Source organism: Arachis stenosperma, chromosome 7 (genome assembly GCF_014773155.1).
Source record: "Arachis stenosperma cultivar V10309 chromosome 7, arast.V10309.gnm1.PFL2, whole genome shotgun sequence".
Taxonomy (NCBI): domain Eukaryota; kingdom Viridiplantae; phylum Streptophyta; class Magnoliopsida; order Fabales; family Fabaceae; genus Arachis; species Arachis stenosperma.
This window is the reverse complement of record NC_080383.1, coordinates 19,043,563-19,059,726: the sequence shown is the minus strand read 5'-3', so window position 1 is coordinate 19,059,726 and position 16,164 is coordinate 19,043,563. Positions and strand designations below refer to the sequence as shown.

Genomic DNA, 16,164 nt, shown 5'->3' with positions numbered 1-16,164 from the left:
TCCTCCTCCTCCACTAAATCCTCCCTTAAAACCTGGATGCGCTTTTGCATATAAATATAATAACCCAAATTGGTGGAGTAATAAGTTGGTGTATATTGGTTAAATTAAAGATAGGTAATATGTAAAGAAGAATATATATCATACCCACAAATGGTAAAAGCCTTCTAGCTACTAGTGGCTCCTTTCGCTACCTGAAATATTAAACCATTATTTGTTACAACACAAATTAAACATACAAATCATATTGAAGGAGCTGAATACTCTATCTTACCTTTGATTGGTGGTTGGACCTCTCGAGCTGTTGGGTAGCTGAAGAGTGCAGGAAGGCCATGCAAGCCAAAAGTAACAATGCAATAAAAATTCCCTTCATGTTGTAATTATTCAAAGGTATCAAGAAAAATTCAACACTTAGTTCACAATCTAGTTAAATCTAAAGAGACAAGCAAAATTAGATGAATAGATGTTGCAAAAATTAATAAAAAAACACCCAACAAAAGAAAAATAAATCGAGAGAGATTGAAGAACGCAGACCTGAACACGAGAAATTCAGAGAGAGAGAGATGGAGGATGTAAAGGATGAAGAGATGAAAGGAGTGAGAGTATATAAAGATGGTATGGGAAGGAGTGATTCTTCTTCACTTGGGTTGTATTTTTTTAAATAATTAATATTATTAGTTTGATTTAATGGGAAATGAAAATGCTTAGCTTGTCTAAAAAAACTTTTGAATTTTTGAAATCGATTTCAACTAATTACTTATTTAATCCATCAAAGACCAACCTTGCACTCTACCCCCACCATTCTAATTCTCTCTCTTTCTTCTATTTCTCCTAATACTCAATTTATCATCTCCACGCAAATACTAATATTTAATAGGAGCCAGTATTTATGCAAATAGTTAATTTTCTAATGTAGTAATAAAACTAAAAATGGTTAATGATACTCATCGTACGAAACTTGATCCTTTTTTCTTCTGATCTTTTTATGTATTTCATTGATGATGACATCAACTTTGTTTTATCACCCTTTTCTTTCTTTGTTATTTAACTTGTATCATACTTTAGTCTTCAGCTCTCATTGCTTTTTTGCTTTGCTCGAGAAAAAAAAAGATCATTCATGACAATAATGAAAGTGTAGTTTCTGTTCACGAGGAATTGAAAGAGAAAGAAAGAGATAAAAAATGTGAAGGATGAAGATATGAGAGAATAGAATGAGAGTATATGAAGATGGCATGTGTTATCATATATTAGCTATAGCCTTCAAATTAGATCCATATGTTAAATTATATCATTTGTTGAATGCACATACATTTTCCTCTGTAATTGATTTATGGCCAAAACAAAACCAACACCCCCATGACCTAACAACAACCATTCCACTAAAATTGTTCAAAAAGAGTAAAACTTTGAAAAGCAGAAGCTGCCATTCCCATTCCATTCACTCTCTCTCTTTCTGTGACCCACACATCTTTTTCTACAAACTATGTTTCCTTCCTTCTTTTCTTTCTCACCTTCGTGCCTAGCTAATTCTTTTTCTTTTAATTAAAAAAATTGCTAGCTAACTTATTAGTTATAAGGCTAATAAAAAATTGATAATTTATTTCAATAAAATAATTGAAATTTAAAGGTACATAAATATTTTTAATAGAATTTGGTTATGGTTACGATGGGTAACCGGAGATTAGTGGGCTACATTCATTGGGTTGGCCCAATCGTCTGAAGGAGGGAGTCCTTTAGGTAGGTTCGCGTCTGGGAGCCTATGCCCGACTTGTGTATGGGAGAAAGAATGGAGAGTAGTAACTGCAAAGACATTCTGATGCCTAAGTCAGCAAGGGTCTAAGCAAGTTTGGAGAGTATGGGAACTTAGAGATATCTGAGGAGTGTCAGTGTATTTATAGTGGTGAACCAATAACTACCGTTGGAGTAGTTCCACCTTTTAAGGAGGATAACCATCCCTTTATCTTAGGGAAGTTGAGAAATGGCTCCTGGAAGTGGGTTGAGAGATTTTAGGGACAGTTACTTATTCAAATAAGTGTTATCTGCCGGCTAACCCTCGTTCCCGACTTCCTTAGGGTGGAGCTTGTGTTGAATCCGACCTCTTCGCGAGAGATTGGTTATGTGGGGGGGGGGGGAATCTATGAATTGGGCCTTTTATCTTATTTGGTCCTGGGCCTCAGTGTTGGGCCAGGGTATGAACAGTGCCCCTACTGGAGTTCAAGCTCTTTTATTTATGAGTTGGGCTCAAGTATTTAACCCGGGCTTGTAGTCGACTTGGTGAGGGACCGACGTGATTTTTTGTGAACCGACGTGATTCAAAATTCTTCAACCGTCGCATCTAATCAAACGTCGCGTCTCTTCAGGGATTTACCATTTACACGCGGGGATCAGTTACATTAGTAACGACGCATCTCTTAAATGATTACGTTGCTTTACTGTTATGCCCCTAGCGTGTTTATAAATACTTTTCCTTCTCTTTCCTTGTTTCGTTTCTGAAAACTTTCTTCACTTACACCCTCTGTTTGAAAGAGAAAACTCCTTCCCTTTCGAGTGCTTTGGCTGTTTGTCATATCTATCTTCTACGTAAGCAAAAGGTCAGTTCCTTTTCTTTCTCCTCTTTTACAAATGTTTTTACGTGCATATTTTTTTGTTTAGAGGAGCGTTGACTGTAGGCCTAGTGACTCTATTTGTCTGAGAAACTTACTTTATGCCCTTTAGAGACCCTGTTTTTTATTCTTTCTCCTTTTTTTTTGTAGGATTCGTCACTCTTTTAGAAAAAGATGTCTTCTTTAGAGTCTTTTTCACTGTGGGTGGATGCACCGTTCTTGGGGAGAGCCCCCTGGTAGATACCGACTACCTTACTGACCTGCGTACTCATCATAGGATCTGTGCTTTTGATGAGGATGAGCCAAAATATGAATTGATTGTCCCGGATTAAGAATATCGGGTTTGTTTCGAGAGGGCTTCTGATGCGGACCCCATTTCTTTTTTATGTATGAAAGCTTTTTTACCCGCTTGGATGTTTTTCTTTCTTTTTCCGACTTTGAGATAGCTGTTTTATCTCATTGCCGTGTTGCCCCTACTCAGCTTCACCCCAACTCTTGGGGTTTCATAAAAATTTACCAATTCATTAGCCGTGCATTAGATTTTCCGACTTCTTTGAAGATTTTTTTTTTCTTTCTTTTTCACATGACCAAGCCCTTTTGTGGGCAAAATAATAAACAGCAGTGGGTATCTTTCCAGGCCATTCAAGGTCGGAGAGTTTTTACTCTTTTTGATGGATCTTTTTATGACTTCAAAAATTTCTTTTTTAAAGTTCAAGCCGTGGAGGGTCACCACCCCTTTTTCTTGGATGAAAATTTTTCTCCCTGTTTTCTCCCGTACTGGTTAGAGGCCTCTCCTGTAGAGAAATATAACTTGGATGATTTGAATGAGGTAGAGGAGGCTATAGTGGGGTTCTTCCGAGAAGTTTGGGGAAGAGCCCCTTATCTTGATATAAAAAAGTTCCTCCACGGGTCTCCGACCTTTGTACAGACTCAATTAGGTAGCTTTATTGTTGCTTTTCTATTGTTTCCCGAATTGACTTATTTTTGAGCTGTTGTCTCTGACTTGTAGGCTGATTCTTTTATTACTTAATGGTTTTTGCAGAAATGATGAAGAAGAATTCCAGCTCCTCTTATCAAAGGGTCCAGGATGCCAAGACAAGATCTCGTGCCAGGGTGAGTGCTGCCAGGGCTGCTGGCACTCTTCCTCCTCCTCCTCCTCCTACTCCTCCTCCTCCTCACAACTTGGGGACCCCCTCCCGACCTATTTTGATATCTTCTTCTGCTTCTTCTCTTCTTTCTCCTCCGCCCTGATCTTCCCCTGAACTAGAAAAGAAGAAGCGCAAGACTTCAGAGTTTGGCTCTTCTTTTGATGGTGATGCTAAATTTAATAGGCCTCAATTCATTCGGAATCATGTCTATCCTCATACTCAAATAAGTATGGATGATGCTTCCGTTCGAAACCATCTTAACATTCTGGTTTAGGGGAGCATCTGGTCGGCTGGGGTATGTACCAAATTGTTTGATATTTTTGAAAAGACTCCCCTAAACTCTTTGGGTTCTTCCCAAAAGGTTGAAGAGCTGGAGGGGAGAATTTTTTTATATCAAGAGGAAGAGAAGAGGCTTAAGGAGGAGGTCACTGAGTTGAAGGAGGAGAAAGATTGTCTCCAGGAGAGGGAGAAGAGGTTGATGGGCCAATGCGCCATGGCGGAGGGTCTGAAGGAGAAGGCAGAGCAGAACTACATTAGGCTCTTTAGGGAGAATTTGGATCTAAAGAAGGAGTTGGCGGGATGTTGGGAGGCCTTCCAGGAGCTGGAGGACTCTGTAGCTGAAGGTTCCGAGGAGGTGTGGAGGATCTTCAAGGAACAGGTCGGAGTTATTGCTCCCGACCTAGATCTTTCTCCACTGGATCCTAACAAGATCGTGGTTGATGGGGCCATTGTTTATCCTCCCCGATCTGAGACGGATTCTGGCCTGAAGACTCGGGGGCAGAGAATAATAGAATCTCCTCCACGACAAGAGGATGTTTCGAGTTCTTTGGGGGTTCCTTCTCAGGGTCCTGATCAGTCTGCTCCGTCCTCCCTTGATGCTGCTCCGACTTCTCTCCCTGGTCCTGGTGGTGCTCCGACTTCTCTCCTTGGTCCTGGTGGTGATGGCCCTTCTCCTGGTGGTGGTGATCTTCCTTCCTCTTAACTGATTATAGCTATATAAGGGATCGGCCTGTGGGTCCCCTGTTTTTTAAACAATTTTTATTTTTGTTTAATTGTGGTGGTTGGTAAACAACATTTCCTAGCCCTTTGTGGCCGTAAATAAAAAAGATTTAAAAATACCCTTTTTGGATAAGGATTTAGGATATCTTTGTTGCGCGCATGCTTTCCGTTTAGGTTTTGAAAAACCTCTTTGATCTTTTTTGCCTTTTTTGAAAACCTTTTATTTTAGCTGGCTGTCTTTTGTCTAAGTTATTTTGAATTTTCTCAAAGACTTGGGATAGCCTCTACCTTTGGTTTTTTAACGGATTTTCTTATCTCTTTTTGGTATTCCTCATACTCAACTTTTCTTTTGATTGAGTTTCCATAACTTAGGTTATTTTTGCAATGCATTTCATTTCTTCTCGGTTTTTCCGACTTGTAAGTCGACTAATTTTTAAGTTCTTTCATGATCTACTGTTATAACATCTTTACACCGACCTGTATCTCGTCGTTTTATCCTGACGACCATCTAGGTCAGTTCATGGGATTTTCATGTTTTGTCGAGCTTAAGTCGGCGCGTTTCGTAGAAAGAGTGAGAATAACGTAAAAAGGAACTTATACAGAGATATGGAAAAAAGATCTTTATTTATTTGCAAAGGTATTTTTTGCTACTAAGGGTTTTGACAATTTGTTTCTCCTTAGTCCCCACTTTGATGCCTCGTTAAAAACCCCCCTTCAGAAAAACCCTTTCTTTGGGAAAAAACCATGAAGTTGGGAAAAGAGTATATCAGGGAGTAAAGTTCGCTTTCAACTATAGTACCTTTTCATATTACAAGCATGCCACGACCTAGGTAGCTCGGTGCCGTTTAAGTTGGTCACCTTATAATAGATTTTTCCTAACACCTCACTAATTTTGTATGGTCCTTTTCAATTGGCAGCAAGCTTTCCATCCCCAGATTTATTGACTTCAATGTCGTTTCTAATCAAAACCAAGTTTCTGGGGTGAAACTTCTTCGAATGACCTTTTTATTATACCTGTTTGTCATCCTTTATTTCAACGCTGCTTCTCTTATCTGGGCTTGTTCTCGGATTTCGAGGAGTAGCTCAAGTACTTCTTTGTGTCCCTATATGTTTCCGACCTTGTCGTAGAAGTTCATCCTTGGACTTTGCTCGTTGATTTCAACTGGTATCATGGTTTCTACGCCATAAGCAAGCCGGAAGGGTGTTTCTCCTGTGGCAGACTGAGGTGTAGTCCGATAAGCCCATAGTACTTGTGGGAGTTCTTCAGCCCAAGCTCCCTTTGCATCTTACAACATTTTCTTTAACCCTGCTAATATGTCTTTATTGGCTGCCTCGGCTTGTCCATTTGCTTGTGGATGTTCTACTGAGGTAAACTGATGCTTAATTTTCTTACTAGCTACTAAGTTTCTGAAGGTTGAGTCGGTGAACTGAGTGCCATTATCAGTGGTAATGGAGTGAGGTACTCCATACCTTGTGATAATATTTTTGTAGAGAAACTTTCAACTTCTTTGGGCGTTGATGGTGGCCAATAGTTCTGCTTCGATCCACTTCGTGAAGTAGTCTACCCACTATCAGGTATTTTACTTGTCCAAGCGCCAGGGGAAATGGCCCTAACAAGTCTAATCCCCATTTTGCAAAAGGAGATAGAAAAGTTATACTAATGAGCTCCTCGGGGGGAGCGACGTGGAAGTTTGCATGCATTTGGCATGGTTGGCACTTCTTCATGAATTCTGTGACATCTTTCTGCAAGGTCGGCCAGTAGAACCCAGCTCGGATGACCTTTCTGGCTAATGACCTGGCTCCTAGATGATTTCCGCAGATATCATTGTGGACCTCTTCTAAGACTTCTATTGTCCTTGAGGTTGGGACGCATTTTAATAATGGTGTTGATATTCCCCTTTTATAGAGGACGTTTTTCACCAAAGTATAGTTTTGTGCTTTCCTCCGGATTTTCTTAGCCTCTTTTTCCTCCTTGGGTAGGATGTCGAATTTTAGGTATTCGATTAGAGGGTTCATCCATCCGAGGTCTAATCCAGAGACCTCAAGGATATCTTGCTTAGCCTCTATTTTTGTCACAGAGGGTTTTTAGAGAGTTTCTTGGATTAGGCTTCTGTTATTTTCTCCTGGCTTGGTACTTGCTAACTTGGAGAGGGCGTCTGCTCTGCTGTTGAGATCCCGAGTTATGTGTTTGACCTCGGTTTCTGTGAAACGCCTAAGATATTCCAAGGTTTTATCCAGGTACCTCTTCATATTGGGGTCTTTAGCCTGATACTCTCCGTTTATTTGGGAGGTCACCACCTGAGAGTCGCTAAATATCACTACTTTTGTAGCACCGACCTCTTCTGCCAGCTTTAATCCTATAATCAAGGCTTCATATTCTGCCTGATTGTTGGAAGATGGGAATTCAAATTTGAGGGAGACTTCTATTTGCATTTCCCCTTTGTTGACCAATATTATGCCTGTACCGCTTCCTATTTTGTTTGAGGATCCATTTACATATAGCTCCCATGTAGTAGATTCTTCCTCTTGGTCTCTTGCATATTCTGCTACGAAGTCGGTGAGACATTGGGCTTTTATTGCTGTCCAAGTTTCGTACTTTAGGTCAAACTCTGATAGCTCTATTGCCCACTGAACCATCCTACCCGCAATATCCGTTTTCTGGAGTATTTGCTTCATGGGTTGGTTTGTTCGAACTTTTATTGTGTGGGCTTGAAAATAAGGTCGTAGCCTCCGTGAGGCTACTATTGAGGAGTATACAAACTTCTTTAGTTCTTGATACCTCAGTTTAGGGTCTTGTAGAACTTTGCTGGTGAAGTATACAGGATGCTGTCCGACCTCATCTTCTTGTATTATAGCTAATGCCACAGCTTTGTCTACTATGGACAAATACAGGACGAGTTCTTCCCCGACTATAGGTCAGGTTAGAATTGGAGGTTGGCTTAAAAACCTTTTGAACTCCTAGAATGCTTCTTCGCACTCAAGAGTCCATTCGAACTGGCATCCTTTCCTTAGTAGAGAGAAGAGTGGTAGAGATCTTAGTGCTGATCCTACCAAGAACCTGGAGAGAGTAGCAAGTCGGCCATTCAACTGTTGGACCTCCCTTAGGCAAGTCGGGCTTTTCATTTCTAGGATTGCTTTGCACTTGTCGGGGTTTGCTTCAATCCCCCTTTGTGTCAGCATAAACCCCAGAAATTTTCCAGCCTTTACCGCGAAGGTGCACTTTGCGGGATTCAACCTCATCCCATGCAACCTTAGGGTGTTGAAGACTTGCGACAGATCTGTCAAGAGGTCGGTCTCCTCCTTGGTTTTTACTAGCATGTCGTCCACGTAGACTTCCATTAAATTCCCAAGGTAAGGAGCAAACACCTTATTCATCAGCTTTTGGTATGTGGCTCCAGCATTTTTTAACCCAAAAGGCATGACCATGTAGCAATAGTTTGCTCTGGATGTGATGAAGGATGTATTTTCTTGATCCGGCTTGTACATCGAGATTTGATTATATCTCGAGTAGGCATACATAAACAACAAGTATTGGTACCCTGAGCTAGAGTCTACTAGGGTATCAATACTGGGAAGTGGGTATGGGTCTTTGGGACACGTCTTGTTCAGGTCAGTGTAGTCGACGCACATCCTCTATTTGCCGTTTTGCTTCCTGACTAGCACTACATTTGCCAGCCATGCCGGATGCTTGACCTCTTTGATGAAGCCGGCATCTAAGAGGGCTTGTACTTGCTCTTCCACCATTTGACCTCATTCTGGTCCGAGTTTCCTTCTTCGCTGTTGTACAGGTCATGATCCGGGGTATACTGAAAGCTTGTGGAACATGAGTTCGGGATCTATCCCTGGCAAGTCGGAAGCTTTCCAGGCGAAGAGGTCGGAATTATCTTGTAGGAGCCTTATCAGTCTATGTTTTAGGTCTTCCCCTAGGCTGGCCCCTATATTGGTGTTTTTTCCTTCCTCTTTTCCAACCTGTACTTCTTCAGTTTTTCCCCCTGGTTGCGGCCGCAGCTCTTTTTTAGCTCTGACTTCGCCGAGCTCTATAGTGTGAACTTCCTTGCCCTTTCCTCTCAGGTTCAGGCTTTCATTGTAGCACTTTCTTGCCAATTTTTGGTCTCCCCGGATGGTTGCTATTCCCTCTGGTGTTGGAATTTTCATGCAAAGATGAGGGGTGGATACCATTGCTCCAAGCCAATTTAGGATAATTCTGCCGATTAAGGCGTTGTAGGCTGACCCCACGTCGACGACTATGAAGTCGATGCTCAAAGTTTTGGATTTTTTCCCTTTTCCAAAAGTCGTGTGGAGGGGTATGAATCCTAGTGGTTTTATTGGTGTATCCCCTAATCCATACAGGGTGTTCGGGTAAGCTCTTAACTCCTTTTCATCTAATCTCAGCTTATTGAATGCTGGCTTGAAAAGGATGTCGGCTGAACTCCCCTGATCTACCAGGGTTCTGTGAACATGGGCGTTGGCAAGGACCATGGTTATTACCACTGGGTCATCGTGTCCAGGAATGATTCATTGCCCATCTTCTTTGGTGAATGAGATGGTTGGGATGTCGGGGGCCTCGCTCCCGACCTGGTAGACTTCTTTCAAATGTCTCTTGCGAGATGACTTTGTGAGCCCACCTCCCCCAAATCCCCCTGAGATAATATGTATATGTCTTTCTGGGGTCTGTGGTGGTGGGTCCCTTTGGTTGCCGTCATCTTGCTTTCTTTTTCCATGATTGTCCGACCTTTCCATGAGATATCTATCAAGCCGACCTTTCCTGGCCAGCTTTTCTATCACATTTTTAAGGTCGTAACAGTCATTCGTTGAGTGACCATACATCTTATGGTACTCACAGTAATCGCCACGACTCCCCCCTTTTTTTGCTTTTGATAGGTCTAGGGGGTGGTAGTCTTTCAGTGTGGCAAATTTCCCTGTATACATCAACTAGGAAAACTCTTAGAGGAGTATAAGAGTGATATCTCCTAGCCCTTTTAGGGCCGACTTCCTCTTTTTTCTTGGGCTCTCTTTCTTTCTCTTTCAATGAGTGAGAGTGCCCAGGTCGCCAGTTCGGCTCTCGTAGTCTGGCGTTTTCCTCCATGTTGATGTACTTCTCAGCTCTTTCCTGTACATCACTCAAGGAGGTCGGGTGCCTTTTTGATATGGATTGGGAGAAGGGACCTTCTCTGAGTCCATTTACTAGGTCCATAATTACTGCCTCTGTGGGCAGGTCTTGAATCTCCAAGCACGCTTTGTTGAACCTTTCCATGTAGTCCCTTAAAGATTATCTGACCTCCTGTTTTACGCCCAGGAGGCTCGAAGTGTGTTTTACTTTGTCCTTCTGGATGGAGAATCGAATCAAGAACTTTCGCAAGAGGTCGTCGAAGCTAGTGACCGACCTTGGTGGAAGACTGTCAAACCACTTCATCGCTGCTTTTGTTAAGGTGGTCGGGAAAGCTTTGCAGCGAGTAGCATCAGAAGCGTCAGCCAGGTACATCTGACTTTTAAAATTGCTCAAATGATACTTTGGATCCGTGGTCCTGTCATAGAGGTTCATATCGGGGCTTTTGAAGTTCCTCGAAACTTTTGCCCTCATTATGTCCTCACTAAATGGGTCTTCTCCTCCCAAGGGAGAATCTTCTCGGTCGCTACGGGAGCTTCGACTTTTGAGAGTGGACTCCAGCCTTAAGAGCTTTTCTTCTAGCTCTTTTCTTCGCTCTATCTCATTCCTCAAGTTTCTCTCTGTCTCTCGCTATCGTTCTAACTCCTGCTCCAGTTGCTCCGGACGCCCTTGGTGGCCGTGGAACAGTCCCATGAAGTCGGTTGCATGGGGCTGTCTTTCTTTTCCTGACTCGCGCCTTTCAGAAGAGCTTGCCTTTGGGTCCTTTAACCCAGAGGTACCTTCTCTATGCTGGTTGTTCACCTCTTGGTGGGGGGCTATGTCCGCGTCATTGTTCCCAATGCCCAGATTCTCTTGCTCAGAATCGGATGCTGTGTGGCCATCTTCAGGTGAATTGTCCGCCATTACTGGTTGATCTCTCAGGTTCTCCGGCAACGGCGCCAATGTTACGATGGGTAATCGGAGATTAGTGGGCTAGACTTGTTGGGTTGGCCCAATCGTCTAAAAGAGGGAGTCCTTTGGGTAGGTTCGCGTCTGGGAGCCTCCGTCCGACTTGTGTGTAGGAGAAAGAATGGTGGTGGTACCTGCAAAGACACTCTGATGCCTAAGTCAGCAAGGGTCTAAGCAAGTTTGGAGAGTATGGGAACTTAGAGATACCTAAGGGGTGTTAGTGTATTTATAGTGGTGAACAAATAACCACCGTTGGAGTAGTTCCACCTTTTAAGGAGGATAACCGTCCCTTTATCTTAGGGAAGTTGAGATATGGCTCCTAGAAGTGGGTTGAGAGATTTTAGGGGCAGTTACTTATTCAAATAAGTGTTATCTACTGGCTAACCCTCGTTCCCGACTTCCTTAGGGTGGAGCTTGTGTTGAATCCGACCTCTTCGCGAGAGGTCGGTTACGTGGGGGACCAATCTATGGATTGGGTCTTTTATCTTATTTGGTCTTGGATTTCAGTGTTGGGTCAAAATATGAACAGTTATAAATCTGTTCTATTTTAATTTTTTCTGATCAAATTGATTTATTTTTATGAAATGATATAAGACAGAAACTTACTTAAATAAGATATCAATAATACAATTGCTAATAGTATATATTTTTTTGAGGAAAAAGATATTATTATTAACTTTTTTAGAAAAGTAATATTTATATGTAAGATATCCATAAAATTAATATAAATGATAACTTTTGATTTGTTGTGTCATTGATTAGGTAAGTTATAGTATATATTTTATGTTTATAAGAGATTGTTAGCGTCACATTTTATAAAATAAAAAAGGTCGTGGATGTTATATATTTAATCTCTGAAGAATACTAAAAGATCAATATAATGTATTGTTTTTACTTTTTAGTGAGTAGTTAGTTAATAATATTTAAAAATATAAATTAATAGTATATTATTAAATTTTTAAACTAAAAATATTAGATTAATGACTAAAAATATTGACAAAAAATAATAAATTCTACTAATTTTTTTTATTATGAAAATAAGATTTTTATATAAAAATATGAGAATATATTTATAGTCATTAAATTAGTTTTAATAGTTAAAATTAAATATAACTAATAAATAATTTACAGATAATATATTTATAGTCATTAAATTTACATGACAATACATTTAAAATTATATAGTCATTGTCTTTAATTTGATAATTTCTATTAAAATATACTTGATAAATAAATCAATATTTATAGTTATTGTCTTTATATGGCTTTGTGTTAAAAAAAAACAATATTATTAAAATAGAAATGGAAATATATGGATACTCAAACGATCACATTCATATTATTATATGCTATGCATGTTAAATTAATTGATTGAATGTGACGCGCGCTCTTCCAGTGGTGTTACTAAAGTGATAAATAATATTTTCGTAGCTTCGTTCAATGGAGTAAACCAATATGTTGAAAAAACAAAAACTAAATAAATAGAAGTATGTAAAGCGTTTAGGAATATGCCCCTTTTGTAGCTCATTTATGTCTATCTATATTCACATGATGTTTGATGAAATGCCTGAAAGATTTTTTTTGTGTATACTTGCACCAATGGCTTTCAATCATAATCAGGTGCCCCAATTTTAATTCTTTAGTGAAATTTCTTGTTGGATTATGCGAATCTTTAAATATCAAAACATATATTTTGATTATTTACTCATTTTTCAATTCATCTTAGTTACTTCTTAGTTGGTTGGATAAGGTGCGGTATGATTTTAGTATTTTACTAGAGTAGTATTATGTGAACAAGTAATTTTCAACTAAGTCTCTTATTAATTGATCCAAAGTGCGGCAAATTTTTTGACTCTCTTGTTCTGTATATTACAACTAAAAGCTACTAAAATCACCAATATGCAATAGTGCAGCATTGTAATATTCTCTCCCAATGCAACACAGAACACACTGATGGCACTAACAATTTAACCAAAACAAAAATTAATTCCATTAAAAAACGCATTCAAGAATTTTAACAATATAAAGTTTTACAGTCCGAATGATAAATAAAGCGACAAAAATAACTAGGAAAACGACACAGCCATCATTATCAGAATTCAGAGCCTCCCACCAGCGCTCCCAGCAAAACCACCGCAGCCAAACGGAACCTGCTGAACCGCCGTAGGCTCAACCTGCACAACACCAGGAATATCAGACATACCTAACGCCGCAAGCATGTCGATGGTCTGCTTAAAAACAGATATTCATTAATAATAACATAAATATTTTACATAATTAGTAAAAATAGATTGGAAAAGAATAATTGATTGCAAAGTAACTTATAAACTGTTCCAAACTAGTCAAGACATTCTTGAAAGTTTTGTTCAAAACCATTAATTGTAAAACATGTGAGCCTTTGGAGATACATCATGAGCATCCTTAACCATTTCTCAAATTTTTTGGTTTCCTACCTGCCCTTCTCACTACAGTCACCAACATTATTTTGTGCCTCAGACGCCACCGTAAGAGCCACATCAGGGTATTCTATACAAATATTTTGCTCAGGAATCTCAGATACATAGCATGTTCCACGAGCCTTCACATGATCCAAAAAAAATTTGTAATGGGGATCCTCATCAGTACCGCCATTACTTGACTCTAATTGCTGCACATAAGCCTGCTCCATAGACAGCAAGAAAAAATGCACTTATTATTCATTTTTATTAACATCCAATCATTTTTTGTCACCATTTACAATATATGCTATGCTTGAATCTTATCTCAACTACTATTTTTGAATTTGTGTAACCATATAATAATAGGACACACCTTTTTCCTTAGACGGCTTTTTCTTGCGGTCTCTCTGTTTTCAGCCAAACGTCTCAATGTCAGATAGCAAAAGTAATATAGAAAAAAAAAAGGTAAAAGAAGTTAACATAGCTTCAATAATGCAGAAACTATATTATAAAATATAATAGAGAAGGAGATATAGATACAAAAAAAAGGTTTATGGAGAAATAATAATCTATGCTTTCATATTCAAACACCTTTGCATCAAGTGGTTTCTCTGATCTGGAACCAGCTCCCTTCCTCTGCAACTCAAGGGGGAAAAAACTTATTTGAAACAGATTGATTATTGCAGAATAAAGAAGAAAAAAAGAACTTATTTGAAACAAAAATTTATTTTTGCTAAAAAAAATCAGTGTAGAATATGGGACTAGAAAATCAGAACAAAAATGTTTCCACAGCAGAAGCTTCTCGGTATAAAAGAGGGAGGGAAATGAATACAAGTTTAGAACATGTTTTAGGTAGCTAAGCTATTAAAGGGTGCTTCAATTTTTTTCAATCTCAAATGAAAAAGAAAAGAAAAATATTGATTATATTTTCTCACAGAATTTCTAGGAAGAGTTTCTGAATGCTGATCAAGTCCCTTAGACCATTTCTCTAGAGGCATGCAACAATCAATATGATGAGGGTAGCAGCAAAAGGGATCATTTTCAGCCATTGTTTTTTTGTGGCTTAGAACTTTGAGAAGAAGAAGAAGAAGAAGAGGAGGATAGTAAACTTGGTAGGACACCGGGTTTAAAAAGAGAAAACTTTGATAGTATAGAGAGAAACTGGCACATTTTTAAAGCGTAGTTACAGGTTTTTATTACAATGACGTTTTTAAAATGTGACCCTTTTCTACAAGGCTTTTGGCATGCTTGAAAAATGTTGCCAGAAGGTTTTTCAAAAAAAATTTTTCAAAAAACTCACGCGTACCGTTCGTGCGTACCCCTAAGCTCTTTCAGATAACGTGCCTAAGTCCTAAACAGTTTATTAGGACGGTCATTTTTTACACACAGTAGTAAATGCAACCTAATTCAAACATGCCTATTACTGAAAATATAAATTCTAATTCTGAATTATTATATATAATTGTCTTTGATAAAGAAAAAAGTATTGGTTCCAAATTTTGTAGTAAACTGGAAAACACTCTTATCAATTAGACAAATACATTACAAACATAAACATAACATTAATTTTGATGTATACATAGACAAATAGAACACCGAGTAATTTTAAATTAATATAAAATCCTTAATATCATAATTTATAATTTATAAATATCTAATTTAATAGAAAATTCAAAATTATGAACTATTATACTATAATAAGTTATTACGTGAGGTGACTATTACTAAATTATAATTAAACGATTATAAATTTATTATAATCCTATTTTATATATAAAAAATATAAAAACCTATTTTGTGTGGAGCTTCAGCTGCAACAGATTATTAATAATTGTCAACCTACCTCACATGGCAACTATATATTAATATCATGATGGAAAAATATATATAAATAATTTTTAACTATTTAACTTTAAATAATTATAATTAATAATTATTAATTTATATTTTTTATATAAAATTTAAATAATCACTAATTAATAATACTTTAAAAATTAGAATTATCCATTAATAATAAATTAATTAATAATTAATTAATTAGATGTTAGTTACTTAGCAAAGTTCTACCATGATAACTTTTAATAATATTAATTCTACAAGGAATTATTTTAATTTCTCATTAATAATAAAAAATTTGTATATTAATTTAATTTGATTAAAGGTAAATATTATACCATCGATACATAATTTTATTTGATTGCAATGCACATTATATTATACATACATGTTGTATTTTTTAATTCCAATGCTGAGTATTCTTATGCACGGGTCATTAACTATTAACGATACTAGAAGAATGACTTTCAAATAAAGGCGGTCAAACCTGACCCATGAAGACCAAACTCTTACCATTACCAACCCATTCTTACAGCGATTCCGGTTTTTCACCGTCAGTGGCAAAGTTGTAATTAAGAATAGAAAGTTGGGGCAATTTGTTGCTCTTCTCATTTTTCAATTGCAATTTGCAAAGCCTACATAATTGCAATCACCAATCAAAGATAAGATAGAGTACTCAGTTTCTTCAATATGATTTGTATGTTTAATTTGTGTTGTAATAAATAATGGATTCATATTTTAGGTAGTGAAAAGAGTCACTAGTAACTAGAAAACTTTTATCATTTGTGGGTATGATATATATTCTTCTTTACATATTACTTATTTTTAATTTAACCAATATACACTAATTTATTAATCTATCAATTTGAGTTATTATATTTATATGCAAAAATACATTCAGGTTTTAAGGGAGGATTTAATAGAGGAGCAAGAGAAGGAGAAGGAAGAAGAAAAATAGTAGTTTTACGTTCACGTCCTAGTAATGTTAATAATGAAATTAATTAAGAGTTGTATAAATTCCTTCTTCTACTTTATTGTGTGTGTTAGTTATTACGATAGCTAGTAGTAATAAAGATATCATTCCGTTT

General features: G+C 37.9%; 1 protein-coding gene across 1 annotated transcript; it reads right to left on the bottom strand.

Moving 5' to 3' along the window:
- Nucleotides 1-12,742: 12,742 nt before the first annotated feature.
- On the bottom strand, nt 12,743-14,390 carry LOC130939141 (uncharacterized). The gene is made up of 5 exons (XM_057867240.1): nt 14,176-14,390; nt 13,832-13,876; nt 13,614-13,647; nt 13,256-13,461; nt 12,743-12,976 (listed from the first exon to the last, which is right to left on the bottom strand). The coding sequence occupies exons 2-5, from the start codon at nt 13,837-13,839 to the stop codon at nt 12,895-12,897; spliced, it is 330 nt and encodes a 109-aa protein (XP_057723223.1). The 5' UTR covers nt 13,840-13,876; nt 14,176-14,390; the 3' UTR covers nt 12,743-12,894.
- Nucleotides 14,391-16,164: the final 1,774 nt, after the last annotated feature.

Coding starts and splice junctions, on each gene's coding strand:
- LOC130939141 (XM_057867240.1), bottom strand. Junction 13,462..13,613: donor AAAGCCGTCTAAGGAAAAAG/GTGTGTCCTATT, acceptor TCTATGGAGCAG/GCTTATGTGCAGCAATTAGA. Junction 12,977..13,255: donor GACTGTAGTGAGAAGGGCAG/GTAGGAAACCAA, acceptor GGTGTTGTGCAG/GTTGAGCCTACGGCGGTTCA.